General features: G+C 38.9%; 6 protein-coding genes and 1 pseudogene across 6 annotated transcripts; 5 read left to right on the forward strand and 2 right to left on the reverse strand.

Annotated features, from left to right (window-relative positions):
* On the forward strand, nt 1–2,456 carry LOC137741125 (UDP-glycosyltransferase 71K3-like). The gene is made up of 2 exons (XM_068480926.1): nt 1–1,108; nt 1,677–2,456. Exons 1-2 carry the CDS (start codon nt 145–147, stop codon nt 2,156–2,158), a joined length of 1,446 nt encoding a protein of 481 aa, XP_068337027.1. The 5' UTR covers nt 1–144; the 3' UTR covers nt 2,159–2,456.
* A 231-nt stretch (nt 2,457–2,687) lies between these two features.
* On the reverse strand, nt 2,688–3,631 carry LOC137738795 (uncharacterized). The gene is made up of 2 exons (XM_068478270.1): nt 3,076–3,631; nt 2,688–2,891 (listed from the first exon to the last, which is right to left on the reverse strand). The coding sequence occupies exons 1-2, from the start codon at nt 3,571–3,573 to the stop codon at nt 2,781–2,783; spliced, it is 609 nt and encodes a 202-aa protein (XP_068334371.1). The 5' UTR covers nt 3,574–3,631; the 3' UTR covers nt 2,688–2,780.
* Nucleotides 3,632–5,038: 1,407 nt separating this feature from the next.
* LOC137740483 (uncharacterized) lies at nt 5,039–5,608 on the reverse strand. The gene has a single exon (XM_068480341.1). The coding sequence runs from the start codon at nt 5,606–5,608 to the stop codon at nt 5,039–5,041; it is 570 nt and encodes a 189-aa protein (XP_068336442.1).
* A 1,463-nt stretch (nt 5,609–7,071) lies between these two features.
* On the forward strand, nt 7,072–8,942 carry LOC137738768 (proline-rich receptor-like protein kinase PERK12). The gene is made up of 3 exons (XM_068478241.1): nt 7,072–7,183; nt 7,540–8,250; nt 8,595–8,942. The coding sequence occupies exons 1-3, from the start codon at nt 7,108–7,110 to the stop codon at nt 8,627–8,629; spliced, it is 822 nt and encodes a 273-aa protein (XP_068334342.1). The 5' UTR covers nt 7,072–7,107; the 3' UTR covers nt 8,630–8,942.
* Nucleotides 8,943–11,621: 2,679 nt separating this feature from the next.
* Nucleotides 11,622–13,452, forward strand: LOC137739054 (36.4 kDa proline-rich protein-like). The gene has a single exon (XM_068478530.1). The coding sequence runs from the start codon at nt 11,686–11,688 to the stop codon at nt 13,147–13,149; it is 1,464 nt and encodes a 487-aa protein (XP_068334631.1). The 5' UTR covers nt 11,622–11,685; the 3' UTR covers nt 13,150–13,452.
* Nucleotides 13,453–15,427: 1,975 nt separating this feature from the next.
* On the forward strand, nt 15,428–16,957 carry LOC137738738 (proteasome subunit alpha type-4-like; annotated as a pseudogene).
* A 3,724-nt stretch (nt 16,958–20,681) lies between these two features.
* On the forward strand, nt 20,682–22,392 carry LOC137740381 (DNA damage-repair/toleration protein DRT100-like). The gene has a single exon (XM_068480257.1). It carries the CDS (start codon nt 20,993–20,995, stop codon nt 22,238–22,240), a length of 1,248 nt encoding a protein of 415 aa, XP_068336358.1. The 5' UTR covers nt 20,682–20,992; the 3' UTR covers nt 22,241–22,392.
* Nucleotides 22,393–25,257: the final 2,865 nt, after the last annotated feature.

Raw genomic sequence — 25,257 nt, forward strand, 5'->3', positions numbered from 1 at the left:
CACAACTCTACCAAAATTTATATCAAGACGCGACATAAAAAGTAAGACGTTTCCTCGTCCTTCATCCACACACCACTCCTACCAAAATTGGTATCAAGACGCGATTAAAAATTATTTGTACCATATCAACTGATCATACGCACAATGAACAGATCAGAGCTGGTGTTTGTTCCGACACCGGCGGTTGGTCATCTTGTATCAACCATAGAGTTTTCGAAACGATTACTCGACTGTTGTGATAAATTCTCTGTTACAATCCTTGTCATGAAACCACCATATGAATCCTCCACTACTTTAGACTCAAACCCTAGCACTGCTCGATCACTTGCAGCCTCCCACGCCCACATAAAAATCATAGACCTTCCCAGTGTGAACCGCCCATTCGAGATTCTTCAACAATCTGTGGAGAAATACGTCACAGTTTACATAGAGAACTACAAGTGCCACGTCAGAGACGCCATAGCTGACCATGTTCTGCCGAACTCCTCCGTTTCTGGTTTGGTTATTGATATGTTCTGCACCACCATGATTGACGTAGCCAATGAGTTCAAGGTTCCATCTTATCTGTTTTTCACTTCCGGGGCTGGTTTTCTAGGGCTTCTCCTCCACCTTCCAGGCCGGTATGACCGATTCGGCACAGTTTTCAAACCATCAGACCCTGAGTCTGTTGTGCCGAGTTATGTCAACCCAGTTCCTGCAAATGTGCTTCCTTCGTTTGCTTACATGGACACCGGGTACAGTTGCTTTGCAAACCATGCTAGGAGGTTCAAGGAAACCAAGGTTATAGTCATCAACACAATTTTTGAGCTGGAGTCCCATGCGGTTGGCTCACTTTTGGATTGTGAGACTGAGATCCCTCCTGTTTACACGGTGGGACCCTTGATTGGTGAGCATCATGTGCAGCCGTCTGATCGGGCCAAATTTGGAAAGATCATGACGTGGCTTGATGATCAGCCTCCAAAATCAGTGGTGTTCCTCTGCTTTGGGAGCTTTGGAAGTTTTGATGAGGCCCAACTGAGAGAGATTGCAGTTGGATTAGAAAAGAGTGGCATGAAATTCTTGTGGTCCGTACGGAAAACCCCACCTGCGGGCCAGTTTGTAATGCCAGGTGAGACAATTTATTTTTGGAAAATGATTTTAGCACATCTTTTTATGTTTTATATATATATATATATGTGTGTGTGTATATATATATATATTTTTTTTAGATTTTAAAATTAATATTTGAATCAAAATAAAATTAAGAAACATACATAATGTAAAATGAGGTTTTAAAATGTGTTAGCGGCTTAGGGCCTAGGCATTTAGGCGGGGGCCTAGGTTTTTTTTATTTATTTTTATTTTAATTGAATTTATTATGTAATATATAAATAAATGTTTATACTTTAAGAAAATACATAATTGTATTGGATTTAAATTGCAAAAAATGAAGAATAATCATATAATGAATGTTCATTTAGGTATTTAACAAATTTCTTACAATTTATTAAAAAATAAAATCCAAAATAAAATTTTAATATTTTCTATTTAAGTGGGGTAGCAACTTGTCAAATATTACGTCTCTTACTCTCGTAGATAATTTAATCATTATTTTTCAACTTGTCAGTGAATTTGGTCTCATCCCCTCCAAGTGTAAATTTTGTGAACATTTCTAAGCTTAGAAAATGTAATGGCAGGTGAGTACGCAAATCATGAGAAGTTTTTGCCTCAAGGATTCTTGGAGAGGACCAAAGATATTGGTATTTTGTGTGGCTGGGCCCCACAATTGGAGGTCCTGGCCCACAAAGCGATTGGAGGGTTTGTTTCGCACTGTGGGTGGAATTCCATATTAGAGAGCACGTGGCATGGTGTCCCTGTTGTGACTTGGCCTCTGTCTGCAGAGCAGCAGATTAATGCCTTTCAGATGGTGAGGGATTTGGGATTGGCCGTGGAGCTGAGATTGGACTACAGAAGGGACCGTGGTAATCATTTCGTGGTGGCGGATGAGATTGAGAAGGCTGTGAGGTGTGTGATGGACGGTGATGGTGCGGTGAGGAAGAGGGTTGAGGAGATGAGTGAAGTGTGCAGGAAGGCTGTTGGAGATGGTGGATCTTCCTCTACTTCGTTTCGACATTTGATTGAGGTTATGTTGGCAAGCCTTGACAAAAAGGAGGAATGATGGGATTAGTCGCACATATGCTCACGGCACAATATAATTGCTTTTATTTTGGGGAACTACAAATATAAATAACTAGGCTTTGTTCATTTGCACATCTGCGACTAATCTTAGTTGCTTGACTGTGGTCGCGGGTAAGGTGAAATTCCCAATAACCTTTACAAGCCTGGATTAGGTGGATAATCGTGGTTTGCCACCAATTGTCTCTCTTTTTCTAAGAAAAAGCTCAAGTAAAAGCAACTGATTTTGTGTGCTCAATAACAATTCTAGTGCAATGTTTATTAATGCATGGTTTGCTTAAGAAACGGACTTAACTATAAGTGATTTTCGCACTTTGTTTTCTTCGTGCACTCCTTCATTTCTTTTTTCTAGCATGTGGAATACATCGAGAGGTAGAAACACAATAAATGCCGAATGAACAACGCAAGTGCGCAAATCACTACCCAGATAAATACCTATATTGGAGGAACGTAGGAAAATGGAATTTTAAGGACAAAGAGAACATATTTCTTCTACAAAGTAATGTTGCTTTTATTCATCATCCAGATTACAAAGACAATTAAACGAATTTAACAAATTAAATGAAACAATACAAAATTACAAATGAGGAATTAAATTTAATCCTTCATATATTTCCATCCGATCTCAAATAATTGGAGAACCTCACATGATCCATTGGATCTTTCTTCTTTTTCTTGAAATGCTTAGAGGCAGCTTTCAGCACCTTATTCCACACCTGAACACCAATTACATAACTTCATATCTTAGAAATCAAAAACCAGATCAACCAAAAAATTTCAGTTACCAGATTGATTAAATTTCCAATGGGTAAATCTCAGATTCTCAATCAAACATTAAAAAAAAAAATTAAAAACGAATTAAAAAATCTAAGAACACAGATTACAAAAAAAAGGCAGTACCTTCGAGGCTATGGGGTTACAGTTAACGTTAACAGGAGTCGGAGAGAAATCAGAGGCCAAAACCATCTTGCTTTTCTTCCTCTTTATCAGCTTGTTCTTCAGAGCACTCCGATTCAGATTGAAACAAGTTGTGGTTGTGGGGATCTTCTTCTTCTTAATGCCGGAACCGGCTTCGACAAGGCTGTTCTGATTCTTCACTTCCAACCCCATCTCAAAATTGAGCTTACGCGGCGTCGCGAAATCCAAATCCAAATCCAGGTCCAAATCCACGGGAGCGTAAGCCCGGGGGACCAGCGGGGACCATATCGAGCTCTGCGAGTAGTCGAAATCAAATGCGGAGTTGTCCGGGAACTTGCAGAGCAGCTCGTTTGACATCACTGGCTGCAAATACTCCACCACTTTGCAAGCGCAGCTCAAACCCAAAAAACTCTCTCTCTCTTCTTCTTCTTCTTGCTGTCTGAGTGAAGTAAGATAATATGTTTCTTCTTCTACTTCCATTAACGAAGTGAAAAGCTAACAACTTTGGTGTTTTTTGGTCGCAAAAGCTAAGATCTTTTGTGTTGGGAAGTTTGGTTTTGGAGCAGACTAAGGGGAAGGAGGACAAGACGGGACAAGAAAGTTACCGTTGCCGTGGGTTTTAGTGTTTGCTTTTAAAATGTCCAACGGCCGAAACAATGTGATGTCTGACCAAAAAACATTCTGAAGTCGGATCTAGGCCCAAACATTTGATATGTTAGATTTAGCCCTGCTTCTATTTCAAGCCCAAAACAAGTTTTTTTTTGTACTTGAGATTTTACATTTCAATTAGCTCATGGAAATCGAGATTACTGAGTAATTTTTCTGCGTACATAAAACATGGATCACGTAGTGTTAATATTTAACTCAAATTATAATTCTTGTTGTAACACATTAAATGATACACAACGTGACTTGTATTTCTGGTACCGATTAAAATTTCTCTAACATTACAACCATGAACCTCCAAAATAAGAGAAGTAATTTCCACACTCTCATTTTTTCAACCTTGAGTTGAATAAATCAAAATAAATTAAAGGTATAAACAAAAGAGGGGTGTAAAAAGAGAAAAAGAGTACTACACCAAAATAAGTCTCCTCCTTGTCTTGTTGATTTCCCCTACACAAAAGTAGAAGAATACATATGTTGAGTGGTCGGAGAAGTTCAAGTATATAAAAAGAGGGTTTCTGCCACTTAATATTGTTGTCGAATGGTATTTCTCTTCACTTGTAAGTGAAAGGTCTTAGGTTCGATTTTCGCCAAATGAGAATTTGAACTACATTATTAATAGCCCATTGTAAGGCTTAGCCCAATCTCCCCCCTCCCCCACCTCGATAATGTAGATAATATCGTTTATTCAAAAAAAAAAAAAAAAGTAGTGCTTTTTAGTCAAAACGGTCCCTATGATTGATATAACTCCTCACTATTTAGTCCTTGACAATGAAAATCGATAGAAGTGGTCTTTGAATAATTTATGGTGGACAAACTCATAAACCACTTTTATCGATTTTTATTGTCCTAGACCAAATTGAAGAATTATATCAATCTCAGAGACAATTTTTGCTAAAAAGCCTAAAAAGAGTCCACATAATGTCGTATCAACCGTGTTAAGTATGAGAACAAATAACGTGAGTGATTTTAACACATCTCTTTTAGCCTTTTCATGTGTATTCAAGACAAGTGCCACAATCGCTAGCAAAACAGATATAGACAAGCATGTAACTCATAGGTAATAAAAACTCCACTATTAATCATAATTAATTTTTGACTATTGTCAAAATTTCCACTGTAGTAAACTAAGACAAGTTTAACTTGGTTATTACACGATTAGTACAACCACAAGAGTTAAACCTCAATGTATCTAACCTTAATCTTTCTTCCTTATTTGACCTAAGTTTGAAATACAATCAAACTACATTGGAAGAAAAGATGATGGCTCCCTCAAAGTTTAAGGAAGCACCCAACGGCCGATGACATCCAGTACTAGGCTTTCAGCTACTTCCTTAGGAGGGATGTCAGCCCAAAACTCGACTCGCTTGCACTCCGCAGCAATCCTGGCAAGCAAGTTAGCAGCAGAATTGTCATCCCTAGTGACCGAGCGGAAAGTCACACTCCTAAACTTCTGCAAGTCATGAATGCAACGAAAAACAAGTCCTCTGGTCTCGGAGTCAGGTATCTTGGTCTCACCTGTTATCATCTGAAACAGAAATGGATGATTACCTTCGATCTGTAGGTAATCAATGCCTTCTGTCATGGCAAACTCAATTGCCCGGGAGAAAGCAATCAAATGCGTTGCCAAACCGTCCCTGACCTTGCCTGAAGGTCCAGCAATGGCAGATTTGAATACAGCATTGTGATCTCTCACAATGCAAGCAAAAGAACCAGTCCTTGATTCCGGCTCATGGTGACCAGCAAAGCTGATCTTCCATGCATTATTGGGGGGCGGAGTCCATGAAATGTGCTGGACAGGCACTATCCAATTAGCATTTAGCATATCTAGGAGAGGTCTTGCAGCCATATTTGTTTTTGTACTGAATGAGGCTACAGCTTAGCAACAAATACACAATGGCTACTAACTCGAACACTTAGACCCAAATTTATAATATGAGTTTACCTAACCACCTCGTCCAAAACAGGTCATCATGCCATTTCAGGTCATAGACTATAAGAAAGGTAAAATCGTGCTATGGAAAGAGACCGTTGAATACAGTCAATTGCCTTCTAAATGCAAGAAATCTACCAATTCTAGATATGCTATAGATGGCAAGAGACTGTTGCCAACGGCATCATAATTTTATAACATTTCGAGCAAAAACATAATTGACATTCTGAATAATGAACATGACTAGATTTTCTTTTTAAACTCGAGAACAGTTCAAACCTCACTTGCCATAGCTGGCAAGGGGTTGTTGGCAACGGTCATATAACTTATTCTGCAAGTTTAGATGCTGTATTTAAATTTGAACTCTAAAACATAATTTGAACATACTGGGTAAGTAACTTCTTCCCAAATTCCCTAAGGAGGAAGAGTTAGGTTACGAGTAGCAAAATCTTGTTGCCGAATGGTAACAGAACAGCCAAATTATAACAGGTTGACATAGAATCTTCAATTGAAAAGTTATCAACAGGAATGAGAGCTCTGGACTTATAGTCAACCAAGCGTGATTGGTGAAGAGTATAATTTCTCTCTTCTGCAAAATCAAGTGAAGGAGTTTTATGCGGAACTTAAATTTTGTGTCTCGATAATTCTTAGACCTTCTAGTTGTTCTTAGCTAGAACTGAAAGTCAGTACCTACTATGTGTCTGCAATGAAATATACAGAGAGTAAGACATGCCAAAAAATAAGATGGCATCTTATCCTTAACGACGAGTGAAAGTTTTATGCAGTTCTTTTGTTCCCAATTCCAGTATGGTGTGTGATTGTGGCCTTTCAGCCTCCGTGCCTTCGTGGTTACATTGGCAAACAAAAACTCCTAGGTATCAGGTTCAATGATGAGCACGAACCAAGAGTTTTAAGGCGTTCCATCAAATATATACGTTTCATAATATTGTTAAACTCACTGAACAGAAGACAAGTATACGAGAAAAGATTTTTAAGGCGTTCCATCATGATGCAAAAGAAAAGATGCTAAACATCTTGGGATAGTAAGAGATGAGCTATAGAGACAAGATTAAAAGTTCGAAAACTACTTATCGAAGGACTCGTAACTTCCGGAGAAATGCAGAATCTAATATAGAGAGTGAGAGAGAATAGAAGTGTGCGTCGCTTTTGAGTGGAAAGCAAGCAAAATACAGTTCAGAAAAGTCTGCAATGTTCATATTTTCTCCACTGCCAAGCAAGAATATATTCAAAGGAAGCAACAAAAAATCTTGGACTACAAAGTAGTGAAGAGGAATCTTCTTTAATTAGCTTTACTTTATGTCCTGCCTATATATATCTCCCAAATGTTTTCTTGGAAGATGACTCAGTTAAGCAAAACATTTCAGACTGGTTTTTTTAGTGTTTTGGAGCTCACAATGTATTGCATGAGATTGAGCATCATACCAATTTTCTACATCTCCATTTCAATCACAACTTTCTCCATTCTATGTGGTAAGCAAGCGCTTCACTTTGTGTCCAAAGTCATTAATTTAGCCCTCCTCATGAGCGAGAGAAACTTACTTACGTTTGGAATGTCTCAATGGCGGTGTCTCGAGCCTATCACGCGCCAAAAAGTGTTTTCACTTCTCATATTGAAGTGTGTTATTGACTTGTAATACCGTCATTGTGGCAATATGTCACTATGACAATATTCCAAGCCTATCATTTAACTTTGCACATTGGAGTGCGTAATTGACGAGTTACCATTAGTGTAACGTACCAGTTGCATGCAAGTTCTTTTTTCCTACATACAACTTACATTGCTTGGACAACTTTTACAACTAATTCTATGGTTTGTTTTGGTGCAGATGCAAGAAGTTTTGCCCAATTCTTTAAACTACACAAAAGCAATTCAATCCATGAATTAGAGAAGAACAAGCTGAAAGCAATATATCACTTGGACTTACAATTTCCATTGCCTTCCCCAAATATTGAATTTACACCGTCCGATGCGAGCTCTCCCTCTCCCTCATCATCACCACCGTTGGATTCACGAGCACCAGGAAACCTCCCTCTTCCAGATCCATACTCTGTACTCCCACCCATTCCTTCAACCCCACCTCTTGCAAATCCTCCTTCATCTGGGCCCACTTCCTCACCCATCCCAAACCCACCACAAAATGGGCCTAGCCCATACCCACCAACCACAATCCCAATCCCGCCCAAAAATTCTCCTATCCCACCCAAATCCATCCCAACCCAACCAATCTCTCTGCCCCCTATAGCTTCCCCTCCGCCGTCCGGGCCACCATCTCCTCCGCACAAAAAGCCACCACAGTCTGCAGCGTGGTGCGTGGCCAACCCGGCGGTGCCGGACCCGATAGTCCAAGAAGCCCTAGACTATGCATGTGGGTCGGGGGCGGACTGCAAGTCTATCCAGCCCAGTGGGTCCTGCTACAAGCCCGACACATTGTTGTCGCATGCTTCGTACGCCTTCAACAGTTACTGGCAGAAGACCAAGGAGGCTGGAGGCACTTGTGATTTTGGAGGGACTGCCATGCTTGTCAAAGTGGATCCAAGTAAGTCCAAATTGTTCCTTCGACAAAATAAAAAGTCCAAATTGCTCCCAATCAAGATAGAATTTTCAATACTAATTGTCCTTATATATATTTGGCATACTGTACTTGATATTTCGCAGAGCTTTGATCTAGACATTTATTTTGAATTTATTATTAACAACGCAAGGGGAAAGAGTTCGAAACTTTTACAACATTTTAGGGTAAAGAGAGTTTTGAATCCGAAACGCATGGTTAGAAATCTAAGATGCTATCTACTAAAATATAGCACCGCATGCTGATTCAAGAACACTGACACACAGCATGCTAATTAACAAATTAATCCTTGCATGATTGTGACACGGCAGGTTTTGATGGATGCAAATTCTTCTACAAGGGATAATTCATGAAGAAGATAAAGAAAACTCTATTGCACGGAATATATTCCCTTTGAGATTTCCAGATTGTCCAGAAACTGCAAGCACTTGTATATTTCTTTCATTTAGCAGGATTAGCAAGAAGGATGAGTTTTTATTCTATCAATAAGTACCAACTCGTGTGGAGAATGATCTCATATAATTATATATTTGGTTGGAAGGGAGCGAACAGCTGCCCAATTACTTGCATTCGATGCCTTCATTCTTTGAAGGGTTTGTTAATTAATGAACATTATCAAGTGAAAGCAAATGAAATGATGTAATTAATAACTAATTTTAAAGAGAAATGTTATTTAGACTCTCCCAATTGGAACTTGCTTAAACATGTAATATTTTTCTTTTATTGAGCTGTAACATATACATAGAGTTAGGAGCATCTCGAGTAGTGCTTTTATATCCAGTCCTTACAACTATTTAGTCCTTAGGAAGCCTTTAAGGGAAAGAATTTTTATTTTATTTTTTTATAAAAATAGGGATTAGGTGTGGGGTCCACACCATATCGAATTTTAACAATCCGAACTGTTTATTTTTTAAGTTGCACCTCATAGATCATCCTTGCAAAATATTAGTCAAATCAGAAATATTAAGACTTTTTTTTTAACAAATGATATTATTTACACTAAAGGGAATGGGTGGGCTTTGCCTTACAATGAGCTAAGTAATAATATAGTTCAAATTCGCCTTTAGTGAGAGTCGAACTTACGACCTCTCACTTACTAATTTGATTAAAAAAATTAACAAATACTTTGTTATATAAAAAACAATAAAATTTTATCTTGATAATTAAATAAGTAAAAAATTTCGGATTGAATTGAATTAATGCAAATGACTTCAAAACTTTGAATTTTAACAAAAAAAAAAAAAAAAAAAAACCATCATAGAATTTTATGTACTGATAAGTACAACAGAAGCTTCAATGTTTAGGTTGACAAAGATAAACCACCAGCACTTAGTGGCATTATACTGCAACTTGCACCAAAACTTGGCCAGCTGCTTACCATTTTTGGACACATTAATTAAATGGCTTGGGAGTAGTGACCGACGGGTTGGACTTTCACCATTAAACGCCAATACACAGACTTGTTTGCAATGGGAAGACGACGGCAATACATGCTCATTATTATTTCCTCCATATTTACACAATTCTTTGGCAAACATGACTTTGCACATTACATAATAATACAAACCCCAATACATGGCCCCAAGTACAACCCTAGTGACTTTTCAATGGAGGTTCGATGATCTTTTTTGTAGCTGCATGTGAAGCATTATTTTTAGGACAAGGATTGTATGCCCTTTCACTTCCGATGTCCTTCCGTGCCCTTCTGTTTTGTGTGGTCACGGTTAAACCACGTCAACATTTTATATTGTTTTTTTATAGAGATAATAAGACAAAAATAAATAGTAATATAAAATGTTGGCGTGGCTTAACCGTGACCACACAAACAGGAGGACACGAGAGGGCAGACAATCCTTGTCCTTATTTTTAGTTTGTTAAAAAAATGCACCAATTTTTATCTTTTACATATCATTGTTAATTTTTTATCGTTGATCTTGTTTAATTCATTCAATCCGATAGCTGAAAATTAAGAAGTTGTGTAAGAAGTAAAAATGAACGTACATATAGCATTACCCTACATTGAATGCAATTGCATGCAGCTAGGGTTATAGCAACTGTGTAAATTAAAAGGAAGTTCCTACATCTGAATTCTGATAATATAATTTAAGGAAAACTAATGAAAATGACTTGTAAACTTTGAGTTTGAATGATAAGGAAAAAATAAAGGGTAAAGTGAATAGTATCAAGATTGATTTTTTAGTGTAAAAATATAATTTTTTGTTAAAATAAACAATACTGAGAGTTTTTCGTTAAAGCTCCTTATAATTTAATTGAGAAGATGTATAATAAGGTGCGACCGACACCCAAATGCAATTGCTACCGTCTATTCATAAGATAAGAATGCCTAAGCCTAGTGGTGTGGGTGAGGGGTGGGGTAGAAATAGGCCCTAGGTTCGTAACCTGGTGGGGGTGGGGTGGGGTGGGGTGAGGTTTAAAAATAAAAAAATAAATAAAAAAACCCTAAACTTGAACTAAGAAAGAGGTGGAAAACAAAACCCAAAAAGAAAAAAAGGAAAACAAAACCCTCCAATAAAAATAAAAAGAAAAAAAAGCATGCCCTTTAAGTTGAAAAAGTCTAGGGCCTCTTTTGTCCCCATTGTTTTTTTTTATACAAGAAAATTTGTTAGTGAAAGCATCACATGTTTAGTTTTGGCAGCATGAACCCCAATCACGGGTTGAAAAGCACACTACATGTTAAAACTTTGCCTGTACCAAAATCCGATTTATTGATCCTTACCTTTGTCCCTTAACATTATGATTGGATTAGCAATTTGCAAGTACTAATTTTTTTTTTTTTAATACAATGTTAAATTTGTAGTAAGGAAGTATGATATTTAGAAATGCGTTTCTGTACAAAAACATAAGCAAATGATTTAGAATTGGTTCGTTTCGAGTAATCAATATGCACATCCTCTCAATTCATTGTATTTATCATTTCAAATTCATTCATCTAATATTTTACAATGGAGTTTTAACTAATTTAACCTAAGTTTATTTGTGCTTACAAATCTCTCCTCCACACATACCTATATTTGGCTAAAGATCATGACCACTGATTTCAAATTATAATACCCTACTTGGATATATCTTGAAATCTGAATGTAAGGTAAGGAAGTGACTCCAAGCGAATGTGATCTTCAACTTGGTTTTGAAAAGACCCTCAAGTCAATGAGTCATGACAATTTGGCAAATTAATTATACACAAATTAATAATTTTATATATGCACTTGGTACCACAAAGAAAGGAGCAGGAGTATCTCTGTCTCTGTCTCTCTCATACACACTGTCAAGCACACACACTAAGCGCGTAAAACTCTCTATAAAGGCAATTGCTTGGTATTGGGTTTCAATATCTAGTTTTGTACCCAGCTCTCTTGGGGGTTGTGGAGTGTAGCATTGAACATGGAGATCAATTACGCTCTGGCATTGCTCTTAGTCATCATTCTCAACTTGGGTAGTTTGCTCACTTCTCTTGCTAACTCCTATTGCCCACCACCAACATACCCTCCAGTTCCTCACTTGCCACCCAAATTCCCTCCCCATGTAACGCCACCCTCCCACCCTAAACCACCAAAGAAGCCACCGCCATATGTCAAACCACCTCATGCAAAGCCTCCTCCCCATGTTCCCAAACCGCCCTCAAAGCCACCACATGCAAAGCCTCCTCCTCATGTACCAACCAAACCCCCTCATGTTAAACCACCCATTGTAAAACCACCTCCTTATCCGAAACCCCCGGTTGCCAAACCACCTCCCCATCCCAAACCTCCTGTTGTCAAACCACCTCCCCATCCAAAACCTCCTGTTGTCAAACCACCTCCCCATCCCAAACCTCCTGTTGTCAAACCACCTCACTATCCCAAACCTCCTGTTGTCAAACCACCTCACTATCCCAAACCTCCTGTTGTCAAACCACCTCCCTATCCCAAACCTCCTGTTCCCCATCCCAAACCTCCTGTTGTCAAACCACCTCACTATCCCAAACCTCCTGTTGTCAAACCACCTCCCTATCCCAAACCACCTCCCCATCCCAAACCTCCTGTTGTCAAACCACCTCCCTATCCCAAACCTCCTGTTGTCAAACCACCAGTTGTCAAACCACCTCCCCATCCCAAACCACCAGTTGTACTGCCTCCGCCATATACCCCGAAGCCCCCAGTTGTCATGCCTCCACCATATACCCCGAAGCCCCCAGTTGTCCTTCCTCCACCATATACCCCAAAGCCCCCAGTTGTCATGCCTCCACCATATACCCCGAAGCCCCCAGTTGTCATGCCTCCACCATATACCCCGAAGCCCCCAGTTGTCCTTCCTCCACCATATACCCCGAAGCCCCCAGTTGTCATGCCTCCACCATATACCCCGAAGCCCCCAGTTGTCATGCCTCCACCATCTACCCCGAAGCCCCCAGTTGTACTGCCTCCACCATATACCCCCAAGCCCCCAGTTGTACTGCCTCCACCTTCACCACCTGTTGTAGTACCAAGCCCACCATCAACACCAACGCCAACCCCAGTTGTCCCAGTGAAGCCTCCTCCACCCACTGAAACACCATGCCCTCCTCCACCGCCAAAGGTAGTACCACCCCCAAAGTCGCCACCGAAGGACACGTGCCCCATCGACACCTTAAAGTTGGGAGCTTGTGTAGATGTGCTGGGTGGACTTATCCACATTGGAATTGGGAGCAGTGCCAAAGATGCATGTTGTCCGGTGCTTCAGGGACTGGTGGACTTGGACGCTGCTATTTGCCTTTGCACCACGATCAAGGCTAAGCTTCTCAATATCAACCTCATCATCCCCATTGCTCTTCAGGTGCTCATTGATTGTGGGAAGACACCTCCCTCTGGTTTCCAGTGTCCTGCATAGATGATCATCATGTCATATTCCTAAATCACAGTTAGTGCCTAGTGGTTGTTAATCATGTCTTTGTTCAGCAATATGTGGCGCCACCTAGCTAATAATATAGCATGTCAATGCTTGGAAGTAAAAACTGCTTCTTAAGGATGAATATCTGTAATTTGGTTTTGTTTTGTTTTGTTTATTTGAAGAGTGTATCAGGTCGATCGAAACACTGTGGTAATTAAGTCATGTTAATTTGGTGAACTGTAGACGTTTCTATTTTGGAATGTTATAACTTGAGCTTAAAGAACTTGATTAATTCACTGTTAATCTGGTTTTCTCGCCGTAGTGTTTCGGTGTATTAATATGATAAAAACTTGCTAACATAACATTATATTATTATATCAAAACACTATTGACATAGCAATATAGGTTCCTAGCTCTCCCTTGTCCGTCGCTATGTAAAGTGTGTGTTTTGTAGGTGCACGTGATTGTGTTACTTTTTGACTGCATTCGTACATAAAGATACAGTAGGAATAAACTATCAACGTCAAGTGCCACATGCATGATCGATGCATGCATGCAACACATATGTCAATAACTTTCTTAGGTCCGGCTGAATCACATGCACCAAATCCAAAGGGGAATCGGAATAATATTCTTTTGCAAAATGTTTTAATTCAAATTTCACCATGTTTTTCGATGTTTCAATTATTTGATCAATTTATCCGAAAAAAACATGTTAGCGATCATATGATCGAGATCGACCACGATATCGACAATTTAGAGAGGGAAAAAGAATTAAAAAGAATTAAAAAAAATAATAATAAAAAAAGTTCGAAAACTTTAAATTTCAATGATAAAAATAAAATAAAATGTAAAATGAATAATATCATGATTAATTTTTTAATGTAAAAATATAATTTTTCGTTAAAATAAACAGTACTTAAAACTTTTCGTTAAACTTTTCATAAAAAAAATGCTATGACCTCACCTAACTATCAATAGTGTTACTAAAACATTTCAAGTTCCAATACAATTACTTCTGATGAGCAATGTTTGTCTCATATGCTGCCATGCAATACCAAACTCTCTACCGAAAGGAACGAGGATCGTCTACGGATCTTCTTTATGAGGATTGTAAAAATTTTCATATTGTGTTTGTTCATCATATAATATGTGATCGGTTTTTATCAGGTACTGTTTATATTTAATTTTAAATAAAAAAATTAAAATAACTTTTTAACTATACGATATACGATAACCGTATATAAGAACAAAAAGAATTTGGAAAGAATCCTCGTTCTACAAAAAGCACTTAATGTTACTCCTACAGTCTCAAATAATCTTTTTATATAGTGGAGTCAATGTGGGGTATTAGCTGTCGTTGAACCCCATAACATATAAATCCCCTCGTTGAAATTTTGTTTGACTCTTATATTAGTTAAGACATATATGTATGTACGTACGTATGTGGTCCAATATCTTAATAGATAAGGTGTTAAGTTTTTACATCTTGAGTTCGAAACACTTCTTACCTCTAAATTATTGTAATAGTTTCAAACTCTCTCACTCACCTTAATAATAATAATTTGTATTAAAAAAAAAAAAAAACACAATCCCTACTATATATTCTCATGTTTTTATCAAAATTTCAGAATCATGCTTGAATATTATGGGTTGCATACGAACCAACACTTGGGCTACCCACGTCAAACAGGCCCATATTTATCCCCATCGTTTTGCACAAATTTTCACGATAGCCCTTACTCCAGAGCAGACAAAGTGAAACCTTTGGTTATTTCTTGAGGAAGAAGACGACGAACAACTGAAGAAGAAAGAGGGAGCTGAGCCGAATAGGCAGCAAAGACATAAAATTTCTTTGACCATCTGCACGAACGGAGCGTGAGCGATTCTGGGTAAGATCCGCATTCGCCAACAATCGTCTTTTCAATTAGTTTCTGAGAAATTTTCATACCCTCAAATGTCGACAACTTCATTGTAATTCGCTAGTTTGTACCTCTGATTATCGTGCATTTTAATGTTTGTTAATCCATTTATCTGTTCGGTGATATTATTGTTGTAATTTTTTTTATCTGGGTTCTGATGTTCTTAGTATTTCAAATATGTATGCTGCCCAATGGATGCTATTTAGTAATTTCGTATGTTACATTGAAGAAGAAGACCTTGCCCAAATTGTATTCATATTTTGATTTCTGGGTTTCCCTTGTTCTTCCTTTTTGAATCCGATTTTCGGGTGTTCTTGCTATAAATTTCGATATTTGCTTCCCAGTTGTAATCAAAGATGTCTTGGAGATATGATAGCCGGACAACAATCTTTTCCCCTGAGGGCCGTCTCTACCAAGTTGAGTACGCAATGGAGGCCATTGGGAATGCGGGTACCGCAATCGGTATACTGTCGAAAGACGGGGTTGTCTTGGTTGGTGAGAAGAAAGTCACATCCAAACTCCTCCAATCCTCAACTTCCACTGAGAAAATGTACAAGATAGATAACCATGTCGCTTGTGCTGTGGCTGGCATAATGTCCGATGCCAACATTCTGATAAACACCGCTCGGGTCCAAGCTCAACGCTACGCCTCGGTCCGTTAGTGCGGAAATAAAATTTAGATTACCTCACCAAGATACAGACCCACAGTTGAACATAATAAAATACAAGAAATAAAGACACCAAGAAATTTACGAGATTCGGCAAAAACCTGCCTACGTCTCTAGAGAGATATTGCTCTTCACTATGAGAATAACAGTACAAGTTACACATGAGTTAAATCGACATAACCCAAGCTCAAATCCCTTGTACATCCACTCACAAAGTTTTCCCAAGAGCCTCACTCTACCCCAAGAGTTCTTTCACTATAATACTTTTCACTCTAGCTCTCTTGATTTTCTCTCAACCCATGTTCAACCCTTCCTCCCATGGGAGAGCCGGATGCTCTCCCCCTTGGATGCTTCTATGATGCTTACCTTCCCACTTTCCCAGCATACTAAATGCACAAATATTGCATCTAGTTATGGGCATACGCTAGCAACCATGCCAACAACCAAGACCAAAAAGTCTTAAGTTCACATGACATAATCATCACCTAGCCTACCTAGCATGCACCAAAGTCTATACCTAGCCTATAGAGTACAACTTTTTCTCCATTTGCCATTTGATGCATAGAAGAGAAAACATGCACAATTGCATGCAAGCAAACACAAAGTCACGGTTGCTGCCATTTCCTTGTAGCATTCACATGGTCTTCAATTGTTGTCAACACGACTCATAATTACTCACAAATGTATGAGCCAAATACAACAGTTTGCATATCAGGAACCGATGCCTGTGGAGCAGCTTGTTCAAACTCTTTGTGATACCAAGCAGGGGTACACGCAGTTTGGTGGTCTCCGGCCATTTGGTGTTTCGTTTTTGTTCGCTGGTTGGGACAAGAATTAAGGTTTCCAGCTTTACATGAGTGATCCGAGCGGAAACTATGCTGGCTGGAAAGCTGCTGTGATTGGGGCTAACAACCAAGCTGCGCAGTCAATGCTTAAGCAGGATTACAAGGATGATATGACTAGGGAAGAGGGAGTCGAGCTAGCGCTGAAGGTGCTCAGTAAAACCATGGACAGCACAGGTCTCACCCCAGAGAAGCTTGAATTGGCTGACGTATTTCTCTCACCTTCTGGAAAAGTGAAATATCAAGTTTGTCCGCCTGCATGTTTGAGTAAGTTGTTGGAGAAGGTTGGGGTTAACCAGCCAGCTCCCGAGGATTCGTAAGCTTTTTCTGCATTTTGTCCTGACCTTTATAATCTTGGGGAAAGTTTAAAGTTTGTGCTGTTTGACGCACGATGTGATTTGTTTTTTAAGTTTGTTTTATCATATTACCACGTGTTTAAATTGCCTGCATTCTACTGATTTTTGCATCCTTGTTTGGGTTGATTGTTGCAATAGGCTTAGATGGTGTAGTTACAGCTGCTTAGCGGATTGATTCCGGTACTAGATGTGCAAACTTCTATTGGTTTTGAGTGGATTAGGGTTGAAAACAAACTAAGAGGATTCTAATATGAGAAAGTTATGGCAGAATGTGTTTACGGAATGTTGTCTAGTCAGATATGTCGGAGCTTGAGAAGAATGTTTAGTGTGCTTGTGCTACTGCTAACCTATGCTAGGGAAGGATTTGTAGCACAAATAAATGTCAGTTTGTTTGTTCGATCATAGGTTTGATGATGATCGGAGCCCAAAACCAGCAGATGTCATGGAATCTGCAACTATAGTTATCTGCCATATTTGTGTTGATTAACGTTTAGAAAGTAAAAGCATTGCCTTAGATGTCTCATGTTGGTCATTAAGGAAAGAGGCAAACCATCTCGGTTTCGAAACTCTCTGATGATTTCCATGAAGAAAGACTCACCCTATGCAGTTTTAGCTATCTATACTTCTCATTCCCTCCAGCATCCAAGCATCTGAAGGCTGCTGAAATATATACAGTTAGGCCTAGCCCAAGGTTTTCCTCACTTCAAGACTACAGCAGGATAAAACGTAGGCCCAAAATCCTTTAAAGTGACCAAGAAGATAAAGCCTATATTATTCGTATATCCCTCTTTAAGACGTACACCATCTCATGGAGAAAGACTTGTATATGACGGGTTTTTGTTCACCATGACCACCAATACAAGATAATGTGTAAGCCTCTCCTCCCCACGGCCTTGTACATGAACCCGTTTCATGTAATTCTTTCTCTGTTTCAAGGTCCAAAACCCATTTTCCATCTCAAATTTGAGGGAAAATTCCATATGTTTTACTGTCAGCTGGCTTCGTAAGCTTGTTATGAAAGGAATTTTTGTACTATGGCGGCCACTTCTTCATGTGTTTTTACTAAATCATGTGTGATAACATGGGTGGACGACACAATTGACAGAAAATAGAATATTAATAAATGAATACACGTATCATAATATGAGTGGATTAATAACATTACGTGACTTCTACTTTGAAAGACAAGCAATTTTGAGCTAAATTTTTCATTAGCTCCAAGTACTCCATGTCTTTTCTTAAAGTCTCTGTTCAAGTCTTCTTATGTTTTCTCTATCCTTTTGCCCTGATGTTGAACCCCTGTCTCATAATCATACTTTTTTTAACCGAAACATCTGTAGGTCTTCGTATATATAACTAGCCGTGGTAGCTAGATTCCACAAGCACCGAATTCCTGTACTTAATAAATCTAGCGAGGTAGACCAAAGCAGCTTCCAAATCCTTCTTCATATATAGATGTATTTTGGGCGAAGCGTGGATCGATTTGCATCGTAGCAAGGGTGTTTTACACACCCCGACCCTCCCTTTTTTTTTTTTTTTTTGGTTCTCTGGTTCTCTTTGCAGGTGTTTGATGGCAACTTTTTGAATCTCGAGCGTTCGATTTGGTTCGGTGTTTCAAAATTAATCTTATGGTTCGTGTGTGATTTGAGATTTTGTGCAAGTATCATGGGTGCGGCAGGCTGCTCTCGTGTGTTGGAGATTAGGGTTTCCTTTTGTTGCTTTGTTTCTTATGCTAGGCATAAGCTTGGTTGGGGCTCTCTAAATGTTTTGGGTTGTTGCTCACTTTTTGCTTTCGCCTTTTGTTGTTTGTACTTATTTTTTTAATCAATGAATGTTCTCTTTTCGAACAAAAAAATAAATAAATAAATAAATATATATATATATATATATGTGTGTGTGTGTGTGTGTATTTTGGGGCATTCCGCATGCTCTATAGACAACATCTTTGCAGCCTTTTAAACCCACGTACTGAACCTACTCACTCAATGCTCACTCCAGTCTCTCACTCACATTCCCATTTCGTAAAGCCTTTTGGACCATTGCCAATTTGGCATGGGTCGTCTGCATTTTCTAAAACCCAGAATTAACCAACCAGAAGTATTTTAATTTACGAAAAGAGAGATTCAAATTTGAGTGCGAGAATACGAGAGAGCTGGTACACTGCTCTGGCTCTTTCTTGTAAACACTTCCTTTCTTCTACATATATATATTTATTTATTTTTTTGATCTTGTATCATTTTCGCAGCATCTGTATTTACTATTATTGTCCTCACCTTTAAATGTTGACTGATTAAATTAGTAACTAGTGGAGCATCTTTCTAGCAGTGGCGTCACGAAGCTCCATCTCACCTCTGTCTCTGGATCTCTCTCTATATCTATATCCAGTGCCTTTTTTTTAATGCTCATAAACAATGCGTCATCCATACTACATATGTATGTACCAAAATATTAAGAATAGACCGTCGAGAGTTATTCTTTATTGCAAAGACTCACTGTTTCGCATGCGTATGTAAATTACTTTTATGTACGTGTCATGTTGTGATTTGTAAGTAAAAATAAATGAATCTTTGCGTGTAAGAAGTCGTCCTTCATTGCAAAGAACTCACAATCTGACATGTTTGTGCATAACGCAAACATGTTGCTTTTATGTAAGTATCAGACTACAATTTGTGATTTGCAAGTAAAGAGAAACTATCAGGCAGTTTCCGTTGCAATTACTTATATATTTTGTCATGTATGCCTTGATGTAACGGAAATGTTGCTACTTGTGACCGAAATGTCACAAGTTCGACTCGTGGAAACAATCTCGTTGTAAAACTGCATACGTTCCCCTCTTTTTAAGTATTTGAGTATTAGAACATGCATGCTTTTGAATCTAAAGACATCCTATTAATTTATAACCCAATTGGGCAGCAGTGATGAGTTTATTACCTTATCTCTGGTTCTGTTAAGCTTTTGTCATCATTCGCCATTCAGTAAACCAAGTCTCCAGATGTGTGGAATTTGTGCAAGTAGGTGATTTAACTAGGTTTAGTCAATCATTAACTAATTTCATCATCAAAAAAAAAAAAAAAAAGAGTCAGTAATTAACTAATATCTCTAGATATTATCTTAATGTATACTAGCATGTGTGAGATTTTTTTTTTTTTTTTTTTTTTGAAATAGAAGGAGAGAGGAAAATAGTGATAGAGAATGCGGTAGTGGGCATTATTTTTTTATTTTTTTAATTAAATATATGTTAGGATTACATGTAAGTGAGGTTTTGAAAAAAAAACAAAAAACAAAATTTGGTTGTATGAAATTATATTTCTGCCCCATATTTCTTATTCATATTCTGTTTTAATTAGAGAGTTAAACTGGTAATTTCATAGGGTTTTGGTTGATAATAAGTGTTAGTAATTAGTAGAGATTTTGATGGTGACCAATGGTTAGCGGTTGAAGGATATAACTATTGATTGGAATGTGGGAAAAATGTTGCTTCTTTTTTAGCATTATTTTTCATGATATCCATTTGGGTGATCTAATACAACGAAATGGATAGTATCTAAATTGCTGGATCTCCGTATACGTGATTGTTATGGAGGTGCGACGGTCAAATTGTTACATAGTATTAGCGTTTTTGATCCTCATAATGTAAGTATGTGTAGTGTATCTTTTGATTAAAGTAAAATTTGAAGTACTTGAAATATAAGTCATATCATTTTCCATTTTTCATATTAGAACATCACGTTTTTACATGATTATCTTCATATCTACTCTTGACTCAAACTAATGTGGCTACTTCAAAGTTTGTCTGTAAATCGAACCTAAAATCTTATAGTGAAAATAAGTATAACTAAACTGTATTACTAAGTGAAAATAAATCAAGTCAAGAAGTTGGCCAAAAACAAAAATACGAAAAAATACAAGTCGAGAAGGTGACCCAAATAAATAGCGTTGGGGCCATACCATATAATTACGCCACCCAACGGTTATATTATATCATCTCACACTCCCACCATATATTACATGAACCCGCACCAATTTTAACCCTCGGCGGTCTTTTTTTGTCACTCATGGCCAAACCACACTCTCACTCCTCACTCCCACTCTCGCTACTACTCCTCTCACTCCTCCTCACTCCTTCCGTCCAACAAACTCACAAAATCTCCACCGTCGATCTCCGCGCCCTGATCGCCATCAAAAACTCCTTCACCGACGTTCCCTCCCGCCGCGGCTCCCCCGCCGCGTTCTTCTCCACCTGGAACTTCTCCGCCCCCGACCCCTGCTCCACATTCACCGGCCTCACGTGCGCCTCCGGCCGCGTCACCACCCTCACCCTCGGCACCGGCCTTTCCGACTCTCCTGGTCTCGCTGGGTCGCTCCCGCCCTCCATCGCCGACCTCACCGAGTTGACTCAGCTCATTCTCTTCCCCGGAATCGTCACCGGTCCTATTCCCTTCCAGCTAGACCGGCTCGCCAGCCTCCGAGTCATCTCCCTCACCAACAACCGCCTCACCGGTCCGATTCCTCAGTCCCTCTCTCTCCTCCCCAACCTCCACACCCTCGACCTCAGCTACAACCGCCTCGCCGGACCAATTCCGCCGGGTCTCACCCGTTTACCCAAGCTCAAGGTCCTCATCCTCGCCTCCAATTCCCTCTCCGGCGAGGTCCCCTACGACGTGTCGTCCCAGCTCCTTCACCTGGACTTAAAACGCAACGGCCTCACCGGCCCGTTGCCGCCTTCTCTCCCGACGACGCTCCGCTACGTGTCGCTCTCGGAAAACGACATGTCAGGCCCCATCGGCTCCGTCTTCGACTCGCTCGCCGATTTAGTCCACCTAGATCTCGGGTCCAACCGTTTCGGTGGGCCCCTTCCTCAAACTCTGTTCCGCATGAACCTCCAGTCCCTCCTGTTGCAACGGAACAATCTCTCCGGGTGGGTCCCGCCAGCACTGTCCCAGCCGCCATCGTACGGCGAGGGTTCGATCGTGGATTTGAGCCACAACGTCATAACGGGTGAGCTGTCGCCGATCCTCGCGGGTGTTGAGAGCTTGTATTTGAATAACAACCGTCTAATCGGGACGGTACCGAGGGCGTACGTTAAGAGCGTGTGCGTGGGGATCACCAAAACGTTGTACCTGCAACACAATTACATTTCCCGGTTCGCGGTGGAGCCCGGGTCGATGTTGCCCGATACGGTGTCGTTGTGCTTAAGTTACAACTGCATGGTGCCGCCGGTGGGGATGGAGGCGTGCCCGGCCAACGCAGGAACGGATCTGTCGCGGCCGGCGTCGCAGTGCTCGGTGTTTAACTACGGCTAATGTGGAGAACTAATGATTTAGCTACTATAATTAGGGAGGTTTGAGCAACTTATTAACATTATTAATTCGTTTTAGTCTAAATACATTTAAAGTAATGTTATTCATACTATGTTTTTATACTATATTTTTATACTATCTTAGGTGGCATATAATGTGGACATCCATATCATTTGAAAAATTTGCACAATCTAAGGAAATAAAGGAGAAAGAATCCTCGTATACCACAATCATCATTTAATTAACTAGTGTTTCTTAATTATTAGTTTATTAAATAATGGACTAAATTTAAAAATCTGAATAATTCAAATGATGTGACTGTTCACATTAAATGTCACTTAAGGTGGTATAAAAATGTGGTACAAAAATATGGTATGAATAACATTACTCATATATTTACAGATTTGTATTTTCCACATTTGTTTTGCGATTTGTGTTCATATTTGTAAATAGTAAAAGGAAAATATTATGTTCGTTTTACTTTTACTAAATAATTATCGTGCATGAAATTTAAATTTAAAATTTAGTTTGACGTGCCTTTTATTTTTACATTTGTCGTCGAGCGCCTCCCATGTGCGAACCCAAATCCTCTTTGGATCTATATAAATTTGAGCTCAAGGATCCAACAATTCAGACCGTTAAAATTTGATCCAACGGTTACAAATAAGAGATCTCTCTAAAAATTATAATAATTGTAGTCGTTATATCAACTTTCAACGGTTCAGATCGTTGAATTCTTAAACTCAAACTATTGGGATTGGAGAGGATCTTCCCCGTGTGCACCCAAAAATTCGATTGATTATTAGGGCTGATACATTAACTTTCGCATTTTAACATGTTAATACTTATTTTTTAAATATTAAAAAATATTTTATGCATGAATTCTCACGCTTTATCGACGAAGACAAAACATGAAAGAAAATAATATGTGATATAATATATTTATAACCCATAACGGATTGATGACGTGATGTGACGTGACGTGGCAAACGTACTTTTTTTACCATTGACATGCCATGGATATATTTTCAAGATTATTGTGAAAAGACACCCAAGGAATCATGCATGCAAGGGAGGGGGGAAATATAAATACAAATATTAATGGGGCTAATAATAATATTCTTAAATGTTTGTCGTGAGAGGTGTGAGGCAGCCAAGCCAAGTGCATAATTGAAGTTTGTCACGCACCAAACGGATCTCGGCATGCCAAAGCAGCTCCTTTGTGATCCACATATCACATATCCATGCATGCACGTCACCTAGAGGCCAGAGGTCCAATACAAAACCCAACATTAATTCACTGCTCCACGAGGTACGCCAACGATCTCGTTGTCACGTGTTAATGACGGATTCAGAATTTTTTATTTTCTTTTCGTCTCGGGCAAAGATCAAGTCTACATATATGCCTACGCAACTTTTGTTAGTTATCATTGGCTACTTACCTTAAACATTAGTTTGTTTAAGGTATTTAGTCAACAATCTATTACGCGTAGAGTGGAGTTGGAGAAAGCACCTGACCAAGATGAGCCGCATAGCAACCAAATACAGTATGGCCCATTCCCTTGTGAGAGTTCTGATCGCCCAGCTAGTCGTGTTGCAGTACCCCGTCAATGGTGTTTTTGCATTAATAAATACAAGTTTATAAGAAATGCTAATGTTAGTCTCGCATGACGCGTGAGTGACTCATTTTCTTTATATCAATGTCTGAATCTAAGTGTTGTGGTAGCCTTTTATCCCCAAGTTAGTGAATCCACTCAATTGGTATAAGGGAGTAGGAATATCATCTTTTATTCTCATCCCCTTCCTTTTTCTCCTCTCACACTTTGCTTTGTGTCTTTTTGTCCCCATAAAAAGTTCAGTATAAAATGCTTACGTGGCTCAATCGTAATTGTTCAAGTATGAGGGAAGGTAATGGAAGAGATTAAGAGGGAAGATAATCCTTTTCTTCGTATAAGGGCGACAAGAAAGATAGGTCCTTATCGATTAGTTTGCTTTCGGTGGTGGTGTTGATGGCTAGGCCATGAGATATATCTCTAAAGGGTATCCCAAATCAATAAGGCTTTCAGCTCTGAGAGGATCGGAAGAGAAACATATATCGTACGCAATCTTATTTTTGCTTTACAAATAAACTGTTTTTACGACTCAAATTCATAATCTTTTGGTCAAATAATATTTTTATTGCACCATGGCTCGCCACCTCGCCAGACCATGAGATATATCTCTGCTGGGGAAAAACCAGCTTTTAACGAAGTTTGCGTTGAAGCCAAGGAAAATGATGTCCTTCTCTCTGTCATGTCATGAAAATTATAAAACAACCATGGCAAGTGAAAGCCTCAATCAACATCAGCAGACGAAAGCAAAGCCAAGTGAATGTACGATGACGTGCAGAAAATGTTGGGTCCATTTTACCCAAATAATGTATTTTAAAAATAAAATTTAGCAAGTAGCTGTTTTAAAATTTTCATGGAAATGGCCATGAAAGCAGTGAAAATCACGGTACAACAACCAAACTATGACTTACACATAATAGGTTCACTCCTATTGTAACATCCTGATCCAATATTGTAATGTCATGTGGAAATTTTTCTCCGTACATCATTACAATATTGAATTGGAACACTACGTGACAATAAAGCTATTTCATGTATGTTCTCTCCAAGAACATGGTTACTTGACACGTTAGTCTTAGAGATACCAATTGACACCATTAATGTCACCCATGTTGTCATCGGTATAAATCTCCTTGTGTATTTCACACAACTCTTTAGCCAAAATAGTCCCTGAGAATCTGAGATTAGCATAATTCCTCACTTTGGTCATTGAGATTTAAAATCGAAATAAATTGTCCCTAAGTTTGTCTATAGTCAATCATTTTGATCATTAAGTGAAAAATGTTCGTTAAATACGGACCAAAATGAAAAAACCACCCTCAAAATTTATCAAATCATTTGGCCCGTTATTTATTAAATTAAGAGTATTTTTGTCATTCTGATACTTATCTAACAGAGATTTCACAAAAT

This window comes from Pyrus communis, chromosome 7, assembly GCF_963583255.1.
Source record: "Pyrus communis chromosome 7, drPyrComm1.1, whole genome shotgun sequence".
NCBI lineage: Eukaryota > Viridiplantae > Streptophyta > Magnoliopsida > Rosales > Rosaceae > Pyrus > Pyrus communis.

Excerpts from the sequence above, each read along its gene's own strand:
- LOC137741125 (XM_068480926.1), top strand. The coding sequence starts at position 145 with ATGAACAGATCAGAGCTGGTGTTTGTTCCGACACCGGCGGTTGGTCAT. Across the intron at positions 1,109-1,676 it reads GGGCCAGTTTGTAATGCCAG|GTGAGTACGCAAATCATGAG; the intron begins GTGAGACAATTT and ends ATGTAATGGCAG.
- LOC137738795 (XM_068478270.1), bottom strand. The coding sequence starts at position 3,573 with ATGGAAGTAGAAGAAGAAACATATTATCTTACTTCACTCAGACAGCAA. Across the intron at positions 2,892-3,075 it reads GTAACCCCATAGCCTCGAAG|GTGTGGAATAAGGTGCTGAA; the intron begins GTACTGCCTTTT and ends ATTGGTGTTCAG.
- LOC137740483 (XM_068480341.1), bottom strand. The coding sequence starts at position 5,608 with ATGGCTGCAAGACCTCTCCTAGATATGCTAAATGCTAATTGGATAGTG.
- LOC137738768 (XM_068478241.1), top strand. The coding sequence starts at position 7,108 with ATGTATTGCATGAGATTGAGCATCATACCAATTTTCTACATCTCCATT. Across the intron at positions 7,184-7,539 it reads AACTTTCTCCATTCTATGTG|ATGCAAGAAGTTTTGCCCAA; the intron begins GTAAGCAAGCGC and ends GTTTTGGTGCAG. Across the intron at positions 8,251-8,594 it reads GCTTGTCAAAGTGGATCCAA|GTTTTGATGGATGCAAATTC; the intron begins GTAAGTCCAAAT and ends GTGACACGGCAG.
- LOC137739054 (XM_068478530.1), top strand. The coding sequence starts at position 11,686 with ATGGAGATCAATTACGCTCTGGCATTGCTCTTAGTCATCATTCTCAAC.
- LOC137740381 (XM_068480257.1), top strand. The coding sequence starts at position 20,993 with ATGGCCAAACCACACTCTCACTCCTCACTCCCACTCTCGCTACTACTC.